Below are 22,060 nucleotides of genomic sequence, written 5' to 3' on the forward strand. Positions count from 1 at the left end.
GCTTCATCAGAGCTCCCACACGGAAAACGCCAGACCCTGGGTACCCGCAGCCTCCTCCGCCGGCAGATCCTTGCCGCTGACAGGCGCCGAGCCCTTGCCATTTCCCGGTAAGGACGTGCGGGGCACGCACGGTGCCTGCGCCTCCAGATCCCGCTACAAGCACGTCCCAATGCCGCCCCGGGAGCAGCTCCAGAGAGCAAACCTGAGGGACCTGAAGGGTGTGACTTCGGGTTTTCCAAAGGGATGGGAAATGAAATTCCTAACAATGATTGAAATTCCTGCATGCATTCAGTACCTCTTACCAAATAGTTACTTTCTAGATTTGGAGGAAGAAGAGACATGCCAGCCCTTTAAATGAGGAAAGCCCTGGGGTGCCTGGGGGGGCTCAGTCGATTGAGCATCCGACTTCGGCTCAGGTCATGATCTCACGGTCTGTGAGTTCGATCCCCGTGTGGGGCTCTGTGCTGACAGCAGCTCTGAGCCCGGAGCCTGCTTCATATTCTGTGTCTCCCTCTCTCTCTGCGCCTCCCCACCCCTCCACTCCCCTCCCCTTCTCTCTCTCAAAATAAATAAAAAACATTAAAAACATTAATAAAAAAATTAATGAGGAAAGACACTTTGTCCGGGAGTCCCTAAATCTGTTGAACCTTCCACTGTGGATACCCTCTCTGTTCTCTTCTGTGGCATGTTTTGTTTTGTTTTTGTTTTAAACAGAAGTTTTATTTGCAATGAACCTGATCATGTGAATGAACAACTCTAACACTGGCTAGAACTGCTGTGCTAGCTGCGGAACATAAATCCCAACAGAATAGTTGAACAAAACAAAAGTAGGTGGGTCCCTACTAGATACAGATTTGACTGCCTCTAACCCCTTCGTGAAACTAGTCTGGGAGAAACCAGTTGTTACCATTTTTAAAAATCACTGCTTTACTCTACCAATCGTTTTAACACAGAATGGAATAAATATGCCACTAACAAGTTCTACCTTCAGAAAATCAAGACTTCTATTCTTGACTTGCCAATTCCTGAGAAGCAAGTTAAAAGCTCTATTTTAAACTACTGCAAGTGTTGGGGCGCCTGGGTGGCTCAGTCGGTTGAGCGTCCGACTTCGGCTCAGGTCACGATCTCGCAGTATGTGAGTTCGAGCCCCGCGTCGGGCTCTGTGCTGACTGCTCAGAGCCTGGAGCCTGTTTCAGATTCTGTATCTCCCTCTCTCTCTGACCCTCCCCCGTTCATGCTCTGTCTCTCTCTGTCTCAAAAATAAATAAATGTTAAAAAAAAAATTAAAAAAAAAATAAAATAAATAAACTACTGCAAGTGTTTAGATTCTCCTATGCAAATTTTATCTGTCGTTACTGTATATATTTTAAAGCTAATTTGTTAGATAAACGTGTATTCCACGATTATTACAGCTTCTTTTAAGAATTATTTTATAACATTTATAACCAATTATCACATACACAAGGAAAACAAAAGACATGTGGAGTTCAACACAGGCATAAGGTGAACAACGTATAAAAACCAAGATCAAGAAACAGAACGTTGCAGCAACCAAGAAACCACCCACGCGCCTCCCCCCCTTCCCACTCTACATCGTTACCCTGACTTTTGTGATGAAATCAGATCATCTGCATTCTTTCCTGTGTTGCCTCCTTCAACTCCACATATGGTCAGGTTTCAAACAAGGTCATTCTAGCCTCATGAGTTGGGCAGTGGTCCCTCTTTTTCTAACTTTTGGGGAAGTTAATATGTAGAATTACTTCTTCCTTAAGTTATTCACAGAACTTACAGGTTAATTTACCCCAACCTGGAAGAATTTTTAATGATTTCTTAAATAGATAATAAATTCATAAATAATTCATGATTCAATAAATAGGTAGTGCTTCACAAATCAAAACAAAACTGTTTCCACTTAGAAGTGTCACTCCCACTCCAGTCAGTGTCTACCTGCACCCCGTTCCCTCTTGTCCCTGTACTTTATGATAATACGAGCATGGATCATAATATTTTAACGGAAAAATTTGTTTTCAACAAAAAAATAGCACTCTATAGCTATGATCCTGCGTCCTGTTTTACTTACTTTACAATACATCCTGGAGACCTCCGCGCAGGGGCACAGAGAACTCTTTCTTTACCGCGGCTGCAGTGTTCCAGGGTGTGGATAAACCATAGTTTATTCGACCTACTTTGGACACGTGTTATATTTGTCTCTTTTGTACACTTAAAAATTTGATCCATTTGTAGTTTGTCCTGATCTAGAATATGAATTTTGGGGTGCCTGGGTGGCTCAGTCAATTGAGCGTCCGACTGCGGCTCAGGTCATAATCCCCCGGTTTGTGGGTTCCAGCCCCACGTCGGGCTCTGTGCTGACAGCTCAGAGCCTGGAGTCTGCTTCAGATTCTCTCTCTCTCTCTGTCCCTCCCCTGCTCATGCTCTATCTCTCTCTGTCTCAATAATGAATAAACATTAAGAAAAAATTTTAGAATATGAATTTTAACTGGATCCACAAATGGGACTCTCCCAATCAGCCATCCTGTGGTCTCAAAGACCATGTATTAAAAACTCTCTTTTACACTAACTGGAGACACTGCCTTTAGTTAATATTACATTACTGCATGGATTTGGGCCTATTTCTGGACTTCATGTACTATTTTTCGAGGCTTTGTAACATGTGTTAATATACGGCAGGTCCATCACTGCTCCATTTTTCACAAGTTTTTCTGTTTATTCTTTTTCTTAAAGTTTATTACGAGAGAGAGAGAGAACATACGAGCAGGGGAGGGACAAAGAGAGGAGAGAGAGAGAATCCCAAGCAGGATCCGTGCTGTCAGGACAGAAACCACTGTGGGGCTCGATCCCATGAACCGTGAGATCATTGACCTGGGCCGAAATCAAGAGTCAGACGCTTAACTGACGGAGCCACCCAGGCGCCCATTTTCTGTTGATTCTTAATTACTTTCTTGTATAAATTGAAGAATCAGTCTAGTAATTAGCATATGTATTGAAATTATTTAATCTATTAATTTAGAGATAATTAACATTTTTATAATGTGGCAATCGTATTTTTCTCTTCCATTATTTTCCAACTGTGGTTGTTTATACATATAAAAGTTCATGACTTGTGTAGATGTATAATTATTGTTGAACTAACCCTTTAATTTATAGTAGCTTTCAGCACTATCTTGGAGCTCTTAGATATATTTTTTAGATCTATAATAACCTATTTGCAAACTGATGTTCTAAAACTCTTCCTTTTCAATTCTTATGCCCAAGTAATAAAGGCTTTTTGGCAAAAATTAAACATGTGTCTGGGTCATTCCAATTCATTTGTGTTTGACTCTAATTATGGGCAATTCATGTTTTTCGGCTTTCTGGTTTGTGCGGTAGCAGAAAGGTAGAAGAAAGAGAGCAAGAGAGGAACAAGGATGAGGCAAACAAAAAACAAACAAACAAAAAAAAAATGACACACCTACATATATACTTCTATAACATATTTATAAATATTCATTCAGGTGGTCTAAACCAAGGCTTCAACAAACTATGGCCTCAAGGTCAACTATATTCCAATACCTGTCTTATAAATAAAGGTTTATATGAACACAGCCAAATCCATTCATGTACAAACTGCCCAGGGCTATACTCACATTACAGGGACAGAGCAGGGTACTTGCCCAAACCAAACGGATGGTACAATCTAAAATATTTACTGTCTGGCAGTTCACAGAAGAAGTTTGTTGACCTATGGTTCTAAAGAGCCAGACTGAAGCTCAGAAATTACCTGAATGTGTAAAAGATGCAAAACCTAACTATATGCCATCCATAAGAGATTCACTTTATATACAAAGGCAAAAAAAAAAAAAAAAAAGTTCAAACCTTAAGAAAGCTCTATTAACATGAGACACACTAGAATACCAGACAAGAAATAATTACATTGCAAAAAAGGAAAATTCCATAATGATAAAAGGGTTGATGTATCAAAAATACGTAAAAATTGAGAAGTTATATGCCCCTTTGAAGAGTTTCAAAATGTATGTAGAGGAGGAACAGACATACCCACAACTGCATTTGAAGATTCTAATAGCCCTCTCTCAAAAGAACTAAACAAAACTCACCATATTATGGAAGATTTTGTCGACAGCATCAACTCTCTTGACCTGACATGTATAAAAGACTACAAGCAACAAATGTAGAATAAAAATTATTTTCATGTGCACATGAAGTTTTCAGAGATAAGCCCTATTTTGACCACAGAATGAATTTCAATAAACCTCAAAAGTACTGAAAACTTAGAGTATGTCTGACCATAATAAAATAACTTCGGTATCAATAAGATAACTCATACGGCCCCAAAATTATTAGAAGTAAATGCTACATTGAATAACTCAATCAAAAAAGATATCATAGATAAATAGTATTTTGATATTAAGAATGAAAATATAACACCAAGGTATGTGGGAAGCACTTAATCCTTCTCAGGAGGAAATTTATAGTTCTGATGTGTAAATTGGAATGGAAAAGAATCAAAGATCTAGGATTTCACCTTGAGAAACTAGAAAAAAGTTGAGCAAATTAAACCCAAAGAAAGTATTAGGAAAGAAATAGCAAAGGTAAAAACATTAAAGTTAAAAAGTGACAAAATATAGACAATTCACAAACCTCAAGTAGCTTTGTTCAAAATTAATAACACTGAAAAACCTCTACACATGACTGCCATGAAAAACAAAACTTACTGAAGCTGACCCAAGATAAAATAGAAAACTGAATAGCTCTGTAACCATCAAGAAACTAAATTAGTAGGATTATATTCCCCACAAAAACAAAAAATTCCAGATGGTTTCACTGGTAAATTATCAAACATTTGGGGGGGAGGGGGGGACCAAATATACATAAAATATTTTTTAAAAAAAGCAAAAACAAAAAAAAAAAACTCCCTCAATTCATTTTTAAGTCCAGCATAATATTAACATCAAAATTTGGCACGGACATTATAAAAAGGAAATTATATGTGAACACTCTCCATGAATCATAGATATGAAAATAGTTAAGAAAATACTAAGGAACTACTGAATAGGGCAATATCTCAAAAGAATAGTAAGTCATGATCAACTGGAATTTATCCCAGAGGTTACTTTAATATTTGAAAAATCAATCATATACCAAAGGCATAATCCATGAAAGAAATAACTGATAAGCTAGGCTTCACCAAAATTAAAAACTTCTGCTCTGTGACAGACACTGACCTGGGAGAAAATATTGGCAAAAGACACACGATAAAGGACTGTTATCCAAAATAAACAAAGAACTCTTAAAATTCAACATGAAGAAGACAAACCAACCCATTAAAAAATGGGCCAAAGGTGCTCACAGACGTCTCACCAAAGAAGATACACAAATAAGCCTGTGGAAAGATGCTCCACACCACCCTGGGGACTGCAAGTTAAAACAACCATGAGATACAACTACACACCTGTTAGAATGACCAAAATTTAAAGCACTGAACGCCCCAAATGCTGACAAGGATATGGAGGCTACAAGAACTCTCATTCATTCCTGGTGAAAACGCAAAATGGTACCGGCCACTTTGGAAGGCCTTCTGGCAGTTTCTTACAAAACTTTAATAATACTCTTATGTCAGTCAATCCAGGAATCATGCTCTTTGGTATCTGCCCAAAAGAAATGAAAACTTATGTCCATACAATAACCTGCATGTGGGTATTTATGGCAGCTGTATTCATAATTGCCAAAAGTTGGACACAACCAAGATGTCTTTCAGCAGGCAAATGGATAATTAAAAAACAGTGGCATATTCGGACAATGGTATGTCATTCAGCACTAAAGAGAAATGAGCGATCAAAAGCCATAAAAAGACATGAAGGGAACTTAAATGAACATGGAAGAAGGCACTATGAAAAGGCTACATCCTGTATAATTCCAACTATCGGACATTCTGGAAAAGGCAAGACTGTAGAGACGGTAAAAAGATCGGTGACAGAGGATGAGGGGAGGGAGGATGATAAACAGAGCACAGAGAGAGGATTTTGAAGGCAGTGAAACCATTCATGAGACACTACGTGGTGGGTATGTGTCTTTATACATTTGTTCAAACCCAGACAATGGGCAGCACCAAGAGCGAACCCTAATGTAAACTGTGGACCTTGGGTGATGACGATGTGTCACTGCAGATTCACAGACTACACACAAATGTATCACTGGAGTGCAGGATGCTGACAGTGGGCGAGGCTGTGCCCATGTCAGTGCGGGGTACATGGGAACTCCCTGTACTTTCCACTCGATTTTGCTATGAACCTAAAACTGCGCTAAAAATTGGGTCTATTTTTAAAAAGTCAATCAAATAACTAACCGTACTAACAGAATAAAAGGGTGAATCTATATGATAATTTCACCAGATGCCAGAGAAGCATATGACAAAATTCAGCACCCATTAGTCATTAAATTTTTTAAACTCTCAGCAAACTAGTAATAGAAGACAGTATCTTCAATCGGTTAAAAGGCACCTCCACCAACACCTACCATTAACGCCATACTTAGGCAGTGAAATGCCGAATCCTTTCCCCCAAAGCTCAGGAATAGGTGTCTCAGGACACCTATTCAGTATTTTCCTTGGGATCTGAACTAGTGCAGTAAGTCAAGATAAAGAAATAGAAGGTAGAAAGTCTGGAAAATAATAAGGAAATTGTCCCTAGTCTCAGACAAGGTGATTGTTTACAAAGAAAATCTAAGAAAACAGCAATTAAAACGATAAAAAACTATCCAAAAAATAGTAAGTGAATTGAGGAAATCACGTCAGATACAAAAGTCACTGATGTATCTACATATCAGCAGCATTCTAGCTAAACATAAAAATTTTCAGTCTCATCTACCATAGCATCAAAAAACATAATATATTTAAGAATAAATTTAACGAAGTATGAACAAAACTGTATACTAACATAATAAGACGATCCTAAGAAAAATTAAAAGACACCTTAAAAAAAACAAGAGAAATACCTTGTTTATGAACTAGTAGACTCAACATTATTTATATGTCAGTTCTACCAAAACTGATCTATAATTGAATATGAACCCATGTTGAATGATGAGTAGGCATTTACGGAAACTGACACAGATTTTAGAATTTATGCAATACGGCAACAATCCTAGAAGAGCTAAAACAATTTTGAAAGAGAACAACGTAGAAGGACTTACCCTCAGACTTCACTACATGCTCTCAACTTTTCAGTGTAAAGCTAGAGGGATCAAAATCAAGATAGTATGAGACTGGCATAGGACAGACAGAGGGATCAATGCAACAGAATAAGAAAAGCAGAAAAAGATCAAGATTTATATGGTCAACTGATATTTCTGACAAAGGTGCTGAAGTAATTCAACAGGGGGAAAACAGCTTGTTTCACTAAATGGTGCGGAAACAACCGCCTATCCATTAGGAAATAAATGAACCTCAACCCTTAGCTCACGTGACACGTGAATTCATTCAAAATAAATCACCAAACTACACATCATAAGAGCTAAAGTTATAAAACTTTCAGGAAAAAACAGAAATATCTTTGTGACCTGGGTACGAACCCAAATTTCTTAGAAAGTACATAGAAAACAATAACCATGGGAGAAAAAAATTCATAATTATATCATCAAAATCGAAAACTTCTGCTCATAAAAACATTTTTCAGAAAATTAATAGGCAAGCCACACAGCCTGTGAGAAAATACTGACAAAACATCTATTGACAAAGGACTTCTACAAGTATAAAATATAATGAACTCCCAGAACTCAATAATAAAAATACAAATACCTCAATTTTTAAAAATGAGCAAAACATGTGAACACATACTTCACGAAGAAGATAGAAGAATGGTGAATAAGCCACAGAAACACCTATAACAATGCTATTTAAGACCATGAGCGACTATTACCCACTAGACTAACAACAACAAAGTATTGGTGAGAACCACGGAACATGATAGGAATGTAAAATGGTATAACCTCCTTAGAAAAAAATGTGCCAGGTTCTTTTAAATTTAAACATGCACCTACCAATAACAGAGCAGTTCCAGCAGCAGGTTTTGTCCAAAGAAGAGATAAATGTATTTCCATAAATACTTGTACAATAATATGCATGTCGGCTCTATTCCTAATAGCCAAAAACTAGAAACAGCCCAAATGCTCATCAACAGAAGAATGGATAAATTGTAATACAGTAATAAAATAATATGTTAATCGGCAATAAGAAGAGAATATTCATACATTCGATCACAAGGATGGATCTCATCAGACATATTCTGAGCAAAAGAATTTGTACACCAAAAAGTACCTATGGTATGATTCCATTTACGTGAAATTTTCAAAAACCCAAAACTAATCCACAGTGAAAATTTAGAACAGTGGTCGCCACTTGGAAGCTATGGGAAAGTGACAGGAAAGGGAGCTTGCTAGGAAGATGGAAATATTCTGTATCTTCAATAAGGGTAAATCTATCTATCTCTCAAAACTCACAGCATTATATGTATATATAATCAGTGTACTTCAACATGTATAAAATTTACCTCAGAAGAGCTAGACAACCAAAAAAAAAAAAAAAAAAAATTACACTCCTAGTCTCAATGGCTTCACTACTTTTCAAAGAAATAATACTAATCCTCTACAAACTCTTTCAAAAAAGCTGAGAAAGCAAGAACACTTCCCAAATTGTCTTATGAGTTAGGTATATCATTCCAAAATTAACAAGACAGGTAAATTAAAGGTCAATCTTTCTCGTGCACATAAAACAAAAAACTGCTAAACAAAATATTAGCAAACCAACCCAACTTACATATATTAAAATGATACATCAGGAACAACTGAACTTATACAATAATGCAGTATTGATACCTTTAAAAACTAACCAATATAATCCCAACAGTAACCGAATAAAGAAGTTAAATCATATCATCAAAACACATATAGAAAAAGCTTTTGATAAAAGTTAACTCCTATGCATGGCAAAAACTCTCAACAGACTAGGACTATAAAGAAAACTTCCTTAACCTGAAAAAGAGTAACAGTACAAACAAAAAAGCTGTAGCAAACTTCAAACCCAATAGTAAAATACTGCACACCTCCTCCTGAAATCACAAATCAGGTAAAAATTCTATTTTCACCACTTGAACTCAACATTTTCTGGAAGATCCTCTCCACTGCAATAATACAAGATAAAGAAATAAAAGGCATAAGAATTGGGAAGAAAGAAAACAAAAGCTGTCATTATTTAGAAATATGATTATGAAAAATTCAAAAAACTTACATATAAACTAAATTAACATGTCAAGATCCTTATATACAAGATGAATATACAAAAATCAATTGTATTTCTATTCTAGCAACAAAGTTATTAGCAAACAGAATTCTATAAAAAGCTCATCCACAAACACCAAACATTCATAAATAAATGTATAAAACCCACAAAGAATAAAATGAACCTTGACCTGTACCTCAAGAAATACAAAATAATCGATACCAGATGGATCAAAGACTGAAATATAAACGATATTTTTAAAGATTATAGAAGATGACACAAGAAAATGTCTAAATGACCTTGAGGTTAGAAAAAAACTTCTTTCAAGGAACACAAAAAGGGCTGATCAATAAAGAAAAGTTTAATTAACTGGTCTTCACTAAACCTAAGAACTTCTCTTCAATAAAAAAATCCATATGGAGAGGGAAAAGCCAAGCCACAGGAAGGAAGAGATATTTTATTTAATACACACACACACATTATCTCCAACAAAGGACGTAAATCCAGAATATATACCAGTAAGTCCAACAACCCACTCCCAATTCCCCAACCTCAGAATGTGCACTTCATGAAAAAAAAAAAAATCTAAGTTATATAAAGTGATATGAAAATGGGCTTAACTTATAGAATTTGTAAAGAAATCTTAACTTAAAGAAAATGTAAAATAAAATCATAATTCAGTGTTACTATTCATTCACCAAAAAAAACGGTGTAAAGGTAAAAAAAAAAAAACCAAAATTACCAAGTATTGGTGAGGCTGTAACGCAACTGAGACCTTAATATGTTGTTGGTAGGTGTACTGGTAAAAATGATAAATGGGTAACCACTTGGGAAATTATCTGGCACTATCTACTAAACCTGAATATGCCCACCCAGTGACCCAGCAAGTCCACTCCTAAGTTTACATCCAACACAAATGAGTGTCTTGCCTCCCAAAAGACATGTACAAGAACGTTCGTAACAACATTAATAACGTGGCCATAAACCATCAACAACTTGAATCCCCACAACATTAGTATGAATAAATAACTTGTGGTATGTTTATACAAAGGAGTACTATGAACCAATACAAACAAAGATGAAAAACACAAGCATAATCTTGAGCAAAATAAGTCACAAACAAGGACATATATTAGAATTTCATTAATATAAATTTCAAAAACAGGTAAAATAAGTCTACGGTGATAAAGTCGGCAGAGATGGTTAATATGGAGGTACTTACTCACATAGAAGAGGCAATGCATGCCTATCTTGGTCTGCATAATGGTGACACAAGTTCACGCAAATGCAAAAATCCACTGAGTTAGGCATGCATATAACTCGATTTTTAAAAAATTTTAAGACCTTAAAAGAAACATATTTTCAGACAAATAAAAGCAGACAGTTTATCATCAAACATGATGAAATACTAAACAGAATTTTTAAGTCAAAATGAAATGGTATCAAAGGGAAGTATGTGAATGTAAAGTATGTGACTATGAAGAGCAAGAGAAAATGTAAATGTATGAATAAGCCCATGTGAACAGGGACAGTAATTTTTAAGGTTTTAAATATATGTAGAACTAAAAACATAAGAGCAATGACAAAAAAGGTAGAAGTCAGGTAAATGAGAATCGGCAAAACACAAATTTACCAAAGACACATGTGGCAATCTCTCGGGAAACCAACAAAAAGTAAAACTAAGAAATTAATAAATGAGAGAAAAAATAATTTAAAATACTCCATTAATCCAGGAATTGGGAGACACATAATACAGAATGGGCAAGACAAATATAGAAAAAAAATTATAGTACGTAGTGTATTTACACTAAATATCAACTGACTATATACTCCAACTAAAAGACAAGAGATTATCAGAGTGGATTAAAAAACAAAAACTGGGGCGCCTGGCTGGCTCAGCTGGTAGAGAATGCGACTCTTGATCTCAAGGTCATGAGTTTGAGCCCCACATTGGGGGTAGAATTTACTTTAAAAAACAAAACAAAAAAAAACTATATTCTACTTAACAGTAAACATACATAAGATTCTAAAAAGCTAAAACTACAAGGAAGGAATATGATATTTAATGCAAATGTTAATAAAACGAGCTGAAATCATTCTACTGATGTCAAATTAAGGACAATTTAACTCCAAAAGCATTACTTAGAGATGACAAGGATCATTCCACTATGATAAAAGAGTTAATCACCAGGAAGATATAACTTGATATTTGTTATCAGTGAAAACTGAAAGAAAGAAAATAAAGAATAAATAAGGAAATGGCAGATCAAGCAGAGAAAATAATGAAGGATGTGGAAGATTTAAACAAGATTAATGAATTTAACCTAATTAGTATTTCTAGCACAATGCACAGCAAATTTCTAAAGACTGAAATCACACAGGGGCGCCTGGGTGGCTCAGTCGGTTAAGCGGCTGACTTCGGCTCAGGTCATGATCTCGCGGTCTGTGAGTTCGAGCCCCGCATCGGGCTCTGTGCTGACAGCTCAGAGCCTGGAGCCTGTTTCAGATTCTGTGTCTCCCTCTCTCTGATCCTCCCCCGTTCATGCTCTGTCTCTCTCTGTCTCAAAAATAAATAAACGTTAAAAAAAAAAAAAATTTAAGACTGACATCACACAGTAACTGTTATGGAATTACACTGCAACTCAATAACAGAAATATAACTACAAAACCCTCTAAATATTTAGAAATTGAGCAACAAACTTCTAAAGTAATAAATTTTTAAAAACCACACAAATAGTGGAAATTTACAATCATACTGGAAATCACATTGTATTTTGAGCAAAACAACAATGAAAACATGACATGATAAAACTTATCAGCTGTAGCTAAAGCTGCTTAGAGGAAGATGTATAGCCTTAAATACACATATGGAAAGAAGGGCTACATATCAATGCTGTAAGTATCTATCTCCAAAAGCTATGAAAAGGATAGCAAGTTAAAACCAAAGAGAATAGAAGGAAGAAAATATTAAGAGCAGAAATTTTTGAAACAGAAATCGAATCTACAACAGAAAAATTCAAAAGGCAAAGGTTAATTCATTGAAAAAATAACAAAACCGATAAAGCTCTAGCATGACAAATGAAAAAAGTAACAGGTAAAAATAATCAATAGAGTAATAAGTGTGAAAAATTAGATGACATGGATGGACTCAATCCAAACCAGTCTGATTTCCACTACAGATATTCAATACATAATCTCAAACAGTGTCACCAGCAACCTCGAGGGCCCACGGTTTTACAAGTGAAATCTTCTAAACATGTAAGGAAAAAATAATAACAATCTTCCCAAACTCTACCAGAGAATGGTAAAAGAGGGAATACCTCCCTCTTTTTATGAGGCCAGCATAATCAAAACACCAACATCTGATCAGGATTTTAAGTAGGAAAATTACAGGCCAATTTCTCTCAAAGATCCTAAGCACGTACACATGTTCACAGAGCAAACCAAGAGCAAGGAAACATAAAAAGGGTAATACAAAGTTGGGCTTAGCTTAGAAATGCCAGGTTAGTTTAACATTTGAAAATAAACTGGGGTAATTCAATACATTAACAGAGCAAGAGAGAAAAGCCTTAAGTGTCTCAAAAGATGCTGATAAGACATCTTAAAATCCAACACAATTCATAATTGAAAAAGTAAAATTAGCTAGGTTACTAGGTATAAAGTCAAACAAAATTCAATTATATTTCTAACTATTAGCAAAAAAAAAAAAAAAAAAAACCCTAGAAAATGAAATCTAACAATTCTAATTAAAATAACAAAGAATGTCACATTCCTTCACTGATTGGCTGACCTAGTGTTAAGATGTCAATTATCCACAAATTGATGTCTAAAGAAGTTTTTTTTTGTTGTTTTTTTTAAGGGTATTCATTTATTTGGGGGGGGGGGGGGGAGCACGAGCAGGAGAGGGGCAGAGAGAGAGAATCCCAAGCAGGCTCCATGCTATCAGCGCAGAGCCCGATGGGAGGCTCTGTCTCATGAACCGAGAGATCATGACCTGAGCCAAATCCAGAGTCAGAGCTTAACCGACTGAGCCACCTGGGTGCCCCTACAAACTGATCTCTAGTTTCAGCATAATCCTAATCAAAATTCAAGCAGATGTATGGGTATGGATTTTTAAGAGTAATTCTGAAATTGAAATACTCACTGTAAAATTACATGAAAATATAAAGGGCCAAGAACAGAGAAGGAGAGGGAGGATGTTGGAGGACATACACTACCAAATACGGAAACTTCTTAATCTAGAGTAACGTAAGCCAAGTGTGGCAGTGGCACGACGAGAGACAAATAAGCCGTTGGAGAAGAGAGTCCAGAAGCATCCTCAACCTTACGTTGACATATGAAGAAGAAAAATATCTTGGAAAATAATTCCACGCAGAAATATTTCATTCAAAACTCTAATATATTTTCTGATCAATTGTATCAATTACGACAGCAAGGAAATCATACTTGAGTTAAATTGCCTCACGGACTGTATAAAATCACTTCCAAACCAAGTAGCAGAACTTTTATAAAAACTCTCTTTCTTACCTCTCCAAAAGCTCCTCGACCAATCACCTTCAATATCTCAAAGTCTTCTCTATGTAGACGCATCTGTTTCACTTTAGAAGTAAATGGTTTGGCTGAAACAAAAGAGCAACATTAGTCACTTTCTTAATGAAATGTGATGCAAATTAGGTACATATAATGGTATTTCTTAAACAACAAAAATTCAAGTTATGATTAAGAATGAAGTCAAAGTGTTTCATAATCCCATCACACCATATTGAGAATAGATTTAATATCCATAAGAAAACAATTTCCCTTATTTCTTTTCCTTTTTTTAATGTTTATTTATTTTTGAGAGAGACAGAGCACGAGCAGGAGAGGGGCAGAGAGAGGGAGACCCCGAATCCGAGGCAGGCTCCAGGCTCTGAGCTGGCAGCACAGAGCCCAACATGGGGCTCGAACTCACAAACTGCCAGATCATGACCTGAGCGGAAGTCAGATGCTTAACCAGCTGAGCCACCCAGTGCCCCAATTTCCTTTATTTCTTATATGTGAATACATTTTTGTTGAGAACATATTGTTAAACACCTAATAACATATGAAATAATGCAAAGTAACAGGGAGGTACAAACGAGACCAGTTTATTTTCATGCTAAACATTCTGCATATTCTAACTCTCAATGCTAGACACATACTTGAACACAAATGTCCGAGAAGTAAAAGCAAATTTCATGGTACCCAAGGGAGTTTCAGCCAAGAAAATTCAGATTTCTTTCACATTCATTCATTCATTTATCCTTTTAACACACCCTCAGCAAGAGTTTACACTATGCAAAGCATGGTGGCAATCACCAGAGTCTGAACAAATAAGATTACAATACGGTACCTTCCTTCAAGAAGTTCTGAGGCTTTAGGACAGACAGAGAGTAGGCACACGTACAAAATGTAACAATGTGATGAGACTTCTAATGGAGGTAAACATAAAGTACTTCAGACGAGTGAGAACAGAACACTAAGAATTCGTGGATATACCACAGGAACTGGATCTTGAGGACTAAGTAGAATTTTGCTACTTTGCCTGGGTTTGCAGTGTAGACATTCCAGGTACAGGAGGCAATACAAGCAAATGAAGAGAGGAGGGAAATTAATTTGAGGTGGTAACACGAAATAATCCATTGTCGTTATAGAATTTTGAGAAGAAATGCAAAGAAATTGAAGATGGAAAGTGGAAAACATAAATGGCCTTAAATATCATGAAAAGAATTTAGACATATTATTAATTATAAAGGATAAATTGACATTTTTTTAAATTACAGAATCAATGTACATTCTGCTGCCTCTAAGACAAATTTAGATCTGCTTCCTTCCCTCCCCTCATGTCCCTCTTTATTCTCACACAAAAAGGAGTAATGTGATTAAAAGGTCATTATGTATGGATATCTGCAAATCAATCAGTGTGATACACCACATTAATAAAAGAAAGGACAAGAACCACATGATCCTCTCAACAGATGCAGAAAAAGCATTTGACAAAATAGAGCCTCCTTTCTTGACAAAAACCCTCAAGAACGTAGGTTTAGAGGGAACATATCTCAACATCATAAAGGCCATATATGAAAGACCCACAGCTAATATCATCCTCAATAGGGAAAAACAGAGCTTTTCCCCTAAGGTCAGGAACACAACAGGGATGTCCACTCTCACCACTGTTGTTCAACATAGTACTTGAAGTCCTAGCCTCAGGAATCAGACAACAAAAAGAAATAAAAGGCATCCAAATCAGCAAGGAAGAAGTCAAACTTCCACTCTTTGCAGAGGAAGTGATATTCCACATGGAAAACCTGAAAGACCCCACCAGAAGTCTCCTAGAATGGACACATGAAGTCAGCAAAGTCACAGGACACACATTGTTGCATTTCTGTACACCAACAATGAAGAAGAGGAAAAGAGAAATCAAGGAATCGATCAATCCCTTTTACAACTGCACCAAAAACATATGAGGAATAAACCTAATCAAAGAGGTAAAAATTAGATCTGTACTCTGAAAGCTATAGAACACTTATGAAAGAAACTGAAGACACAAAGAAATGGAAAAACATTCCACGTTCATGGATTGAAAGAACAAACACTGTTAAAATGTCTATACAACCCAAAGCAATCTACACATTCGATGCAGTCCCTATAAAAATAACACCAGAATTTTTCACAGAGCTAGAACAAACTATTCTAAAATTTGTACGGAACCAGAAAAGTCCCCAAATAGAAAAGCAAAGTGGGAGTCATCACAATTTCAGACATCAAGCTGTATTTTAAAGCTATAGCCATCAAGGCAGTATGGTAGTGGCAAAAGAAGAAGAAGAAAAAAAAAGACACATAGATCAATGGAACAGAATAGAGGACCGAGAAATGGACCCACAACTATATGGTCAACTCATCTTCAACAAAGCAGGAAATACAGGAAAGCATATTCCAATCCAAGGGAAAAAGTCTCTTCAACAAATGGTGCTGGGAAAACTGGACGCAACATGAAGAATGGAACTGGACCACTTTCTTATATCATACAGGAAAACAAACTCAACATGGATGAAACACCTAAATGTGAAGCAGGAAACCACCAAAATCCTAGAGGAGAACACAGGTAGCAACCTCTCTGCCCTTGGCCATAGCAACTTTTTACTAGACACGTCTCTGCAGGCAAGGGAAACAAACGCAGAAGTGAAATACTGGGACCTCATCAAGATAAAAAACTTATGCACAGCAAAGGAAACAATCAACAAAACTAAAAGGCAGCCTACGGAATGGGAGAAGATATCTACAAATGACCTGATAAACGGCTAATATCCAAAATCTATAACGAACTTGTCAAACTCAACACCCGAAAAATAATCTGGTTAAGAAACAGGCAGAAGACATGAAGAGATATTTCTCCAAAGAAGACATACAAATGGCCAACCGACACATGAAAAAATGCTCAACGTCACTCATCATCAGGGAAATACAAATCAAAACCACAATGAGATGCCACCTCACACCAGTCAAAATAGCTAAAATGAACAACTCAGGAAACAACAGATGTTGGCGAGGATGCAGAGAAAGGGGAACCCTCGTGCACTGCTGGTGGGAATGCAAACTGGTGCAGCTGCTCTGGAAAACAGTATGCAGGTTCCTCAGAAAGTTAAAGACCAAACTACCCAAGGACCCAGCAACTGCACTACTAGGTATTTATCCAAAGGTATCCAAAGGATACAAAACTACTGATTCAAAGGGGCACACATACCCCAATGTTTATAGCAGTGCTATCAACAATAGCCAAATTATGGAAAGAGCCCAAATGTCCATCGACTGATGAATGGATAAAGATGATGTGGTATATAAGTACACCGGAATATTACTCAGCCACCAAAAAGAATGAAATCCTGCCATTTGCGATGACACAGATGGAACTAGAGTGTATTACGCTAATGAAATTAAGAGGAAGAAAAATACCATACGATTTCACTCATATGTGAGATTTAAGAAACAAAACAGATGAACATAGGAGAAGGGAAGGAAGAATAAAATAAAATAAAAACAGGGAGGTAAGCCATAAGAGAGACTCTTAACTAGAGAGAACAAACCGAGAGCTGCTGGAGGGGAGGTGGGATGAGCTAAAAGGGTGATGGGCACTGAGGAGGGCACTTGTGACGAGCACTGAGTATTATATGTAAGTGATCAAGCACTAAATTCTACGCCTGAAATCAATTTTTTTTTTTTAAAGTGTCCCAAATTAAATCAAAGGCACATCATCAAAATTAAACATTTATGGGGCACCTGGGTGGCTCAGTCTGACTCTTGATTTCGGCTCAGGTCATGATCTCATGGCTTATGAGATAGAGCCCCACATGGGGTTCTACGCAGTCAGTGCAGCGTTTGCTTGGGATTCTCTCTCTCCCCTTCTCTCTGTGCCTCCCCTGCTCACGTGTGTGGACTCTCTCAAATAACTAAATAAACATTAAAAGAAATATCAAAGTAAAACATTTGTGATAATTAAAACAAAAGGTCATCATACATGGGTACAGTTCTATTCCACGGAGCAAGGGTCATATTTATTCGAGCTGTAGGAGACTGAAATAGAGCCGTCAGTCCTTAAAATTTGATTTGTTCTGAAGGTATTTGGTCCTACTAAGTAATTTAGAAAAGAAGCCCATTCCACACCGCACATCTCAGTCTAGTAGAGATTTCTGTGTCAGTCTTTTACCTTTAGAGAATAAGGAAAGGAAATGGAGATTGCTGTGCATTTGGAACCCACACAGCGGAGAAGATGACGGTCAAAGGAACAACAACTCCGAACGAAGGTATGGGAGATCTCACCCTGGAAAGACAAGACCCAAAACCACGCTGCCACGCGAAGTGAGCACCTTGATAAAATGACTCAGGCGTCCTGGTTGTGAACAAACTGGACTGGACAAATGGTTGAGACTGTGGCCACTGTGCACCAGTCAGGGTCACAGAAGGAAAAAAATTGATCATAAATTGAGGGAATTTTACTGACAAACAAACTATTTGCAAAGGTGTAGGAGGGAAGAGTAGTGATCTATCTATCCATCAGTCTAGCAGGAATCTGACACTGGTGTCCCCCCTCCCCCCACCCTTTCCCAGCTTCTATACCAGCATTTCAGAAATACCTGGGTAAGAGGGTAGGTATGGAATAGAGAAATGAAAATAAAGATGTGGAGCCAGGCAATATGAGGCCAGTGCTAGTCTAGTTGCCAGCTACAGCTAAAACACCACACGGCCGCCTACAACGTAACACTCCACGGTTGTTCAAACACATCTTCTACTTCCTTGTATGTCTCCCCACCTCAAGACTTCCAAATAACCTGAGCCCAAATAAAGTATATGCTCTGTATCCTTGTCCCATTATTGACCCTAAATCCAAAAACAGCATTTCATCACAGACCACTACAGTTATTTGCAATCTAGCTCAGTTCTTCGAGAATAATTCCATGTACACCTCCTATTGGGTAACATCTTATCTAAAAGGTCAAAGACATAGCTCTTTCAAACCTCTGAGACGGTATTGCAAAGCAGGAAAAGAAACTATTGTTTTAAAACTAGAGTAAATGAAATATAATTTCGGAAAGCAAAGGGCTGCTAAAATGATCTTTTACACCAAAGGTACAAAACAGTATGCAAACAAGAAGTAATGCTAAGTTTTCCGTGCAGTAGCACATATCCGGAAAGCACCAAGCCAATGAATACGCTACAGTCATGTGTATTTAGGATGATAGGTTTTGTCCATTATCCAAGTTTTGTGGGAACCTACAGCATTGAAAGAAATTTAAAAAACAGTCCTATCTATTCTTTACATCCTGGAATCTGCTAGTAAAAATCTCATGTCTTTGACACTGCAAAACTGTTCTATTTTTAAAAGCATTCAAAAATGAGTTAAGTCACAGATTTCTTCGGGAGGCTCCTAGCTTTACTAATCAGTTACTCATCACTCAAGAAGTATCTTCTAATACCTGCTGTATGCCAGCCACTTTATAAGATGTGAGAGATACAAAAGATAAGTAGTCCCTGTCCTCAAGTAAACAAATTATGCAGTGTTACTTTTCCATTTAAATTTTTCACTGTGACTACAAATGGCTAATAAACAGAAAATGGTACTCACAAGAAATCACAGAAATGCAAATAAACATACTAGAAATATTCTATTACTTACCTACCAAATGTGCCGAAAATAAAAACCCAGAAACCACCAAGTGTTTGCAGGTGTGTGAATAACAGGTATTCTTATACAGGGCTGGTGGGACTGTTAATTACAATCTCCATGAAGATCTGGGTTTCTATTTCATTCTTTTAATTTGGCCTATTACTTAAAAAGACTTTAGAAGTTGAACCATCTTTATATGCCTTGAGACAAACCATACTTGGGTGTATTTAGTTAATAAACTCCTGACATTGCTTTGCTTTGACTCTATTTCAAAATTTTACATCTGTGTTCATAAATAATGTTGGTCTACAATGACCTTTTTTCTATACTGTCTTCATCTGCTTTAGGACCAATGACAAATCAACCTCATTAAATAAGTTGAGTAGCTTTCTCTCCTTGCTTACTCTCTAAACAAAATTCAGGTCGTTTAAAGAGCTCAAGGTGAAAAAAAAAAAATAAAAAAAAAAAAAAATAAAGAGCTCAAGGTGAAAAACAAAACTACACAACTTTTAGAGGAAGAAAGCAGAGACTGATTATAAGGTCTGAAAACATGTGCTAGTGAAAACATCCTTTCATGGACTTTTGATAATTGACTTCTTTCACATTATTGCCCATTTCATGTTTTCGATTTCTTCCTGCGACAACTGTGTTAATTACACTTTTCTACAAATTTATATATTACGCTGAAATTTTTAAATTCATTGGAGTAAAGTGAAATAAGATTTTTTTGTTTAAAAAAATCTATAAGATAGGTTTGATCCCTTTTTAGGTGCTAATTTTGTATATTTGGATCTATTTTCATTGTTTTCCCTTACCAATACTGCTGGGAAGTTTGCACATTTTACAATTATTCTTCCAAGTAGATAATATTTAGATTTGCCAGTGCTCTCTAAAATTCTGTGGCGTTTTTTCTTGTTTTAGTGGGTTCTCCCCCAAATTTATGCAAAGTTTCAGAAAAAGTAGAGGGTAATATTAACCCCTCCCACCACCAAAAAACTAAGGCATATTAATAATTGAAAAAAGAGATATTGGGGGGAAAGGCATGAGTAGAATAGAGATTAAAAAGAGGCATACATACTGCTTAAACACAAATGTTGAACTAACCAGGACATAATGATTCTAAACATGTACAGGCCAGCAACATAAGCTCAAAATAGGTAAAGCCAAATTGACAGATATAAAAGAAACAAACTCACCTTCATATATTTTACTGTAACTCTCTCAGTAATTGACAGCTCAAGCAGACCAAAACAAAAGCAAAAACAAAAAAGAAACAAAAAACCTGAGCACCTTGTCTATAATACACCACTGAGGAGTTGGAGAATATCATTTTAAAACACATAAAACTGCTACAAATTTTGATAATATGCCAAGACATAAAACCACCTCCAAAGAACTTCAAAGTATTGGGAACATAAAAACCAAATTACAGGAGTACAGTGCAATTAGAAATCGGTAACAGAGGGGCGCCTGGGTGTCTCAGTCAGTCAAGCATCCAACTCTTGATTTTGGCTCAGGTCATGATCTCACGGTTTGTGAGATCGAGACCCCTGTCAGGCTCTGCAACGACAGCACAGAGACTGCCTGGGATTCTCTGTCTCTCTCTCTCTCTCTCTCTCTCTGCCCCTCCCCCACTGTGCTCACTCTCAAAATAAATAAACAATTTAAAAAAAAGAAATCAATAGCAGAAAGATTCCCAGGAAAAACCATAAACTCTGATATCCAAAAACAATTTTGAAGAAAAATTAATAAAATAATCAGAAAATATTAAGAACTATATAGTAACAAAATACTATACATCAAAAGTTCCAGAACACAACCTAAACCAGTATATACCACGTGGGGGAAAAGCTCTCAACATTTATACTGGTAAAGAAGGAAAGCTTAAAAATTAAGGTGTTAAGCAGACAACACAAAATATTAGACCAAAAGAATAAACTCAAAGTATAAGAAAACAAGAATGTAGGAAAGCAAAATAAATAAAATCAATTAATTTTAAAATAACCATATAATAGGTAAGTTCAACAAGACCAAAGGATGGTTCACTGAAGAAAAACAATAAAAACAACTGAAAAGTCACTATTAGGAATGAGAAACTGGACAAAACTCCAGATGCTGCTGAGATTAAATGGATAGTAAAAGAGTATCATTAAAAGCTTATGCCAATAAATTCAAAAATGTAGCCGTGAACAAATTCCTAGAAAGAGTAACTGATTTTTTTTCAAAACTGAAAACAGGAACTCGCCAATAAATAAGTTGAATCAGTAATGTAAAAAATCTTCCACAAAGAAAATTACAATCCTGAACAGCTTTACCTTCAACTATACACACTAAGAAAGTGATAATTCCCATATTAAAACAAACTTTCCAAAGAATAAACCGAGAAAGCTATCATTTCATCCTAATCTCATACCAAAAATACAGGTAAGTTTGTTCATGAATACAGATGTAAAAAAACTTACCAATTATAATCAAGCTAATCAATTTATAAATAAAATAACATGACCAAATTGAGTTTATCCCAAGTTGAGTTTATCCCAAGAATACAAAGTTGTTTTAATATTAGAAAACTGATTAACATAACTCACCAT

At 36.4% G+C, this 22,060-nt stretch overlaps 1 protein-coding gene across 16 annotated transcripts in view; it reads right to left on the bottom strand.

Annotated features, from left to right (window-relative positions):
• Positions 1–22,060, bottom strand: part of CDC42BPA (CDC42 binding protein kinase alpha) — a 322,044-nt gene that overhangs the window by 239,041 nt on the left and 60,943 nt on the right. For 15 of the 16 annotated variants that reach the window (XM_078441190.2, XM_078441187.2, XM_081791830.1 and 12 more), the window contains one exon: positions 13,817–13,908. The exons of the other annotated variant lie outside the window; for it this stretch is intronic. In XM_078441190.2, the coding sequence (XP_078297316.1) occupies positions 13,817–13,908 (92 nt within the window). Of the gene's footprint in view, positions 1–13,816; positions 13,909–22,060 lie in introns of those variants that run through there. 16 annotated transcript variants of the gene reach the window in all.

Source organism: Panthera onca, chromosome F1, assembly GCF_046562875.1.
Source record: "Panthera onca isolate mPanOnc1 chromosome F1, mPanOnc1 haplotype 2, whole genome shotgun sequence".
NCBI classification, from domain to species: Eukaryota; Metazoa; Chordata; class Mammalia; order Carnivora; family Felidae; genus Panthera; species Panthera onca.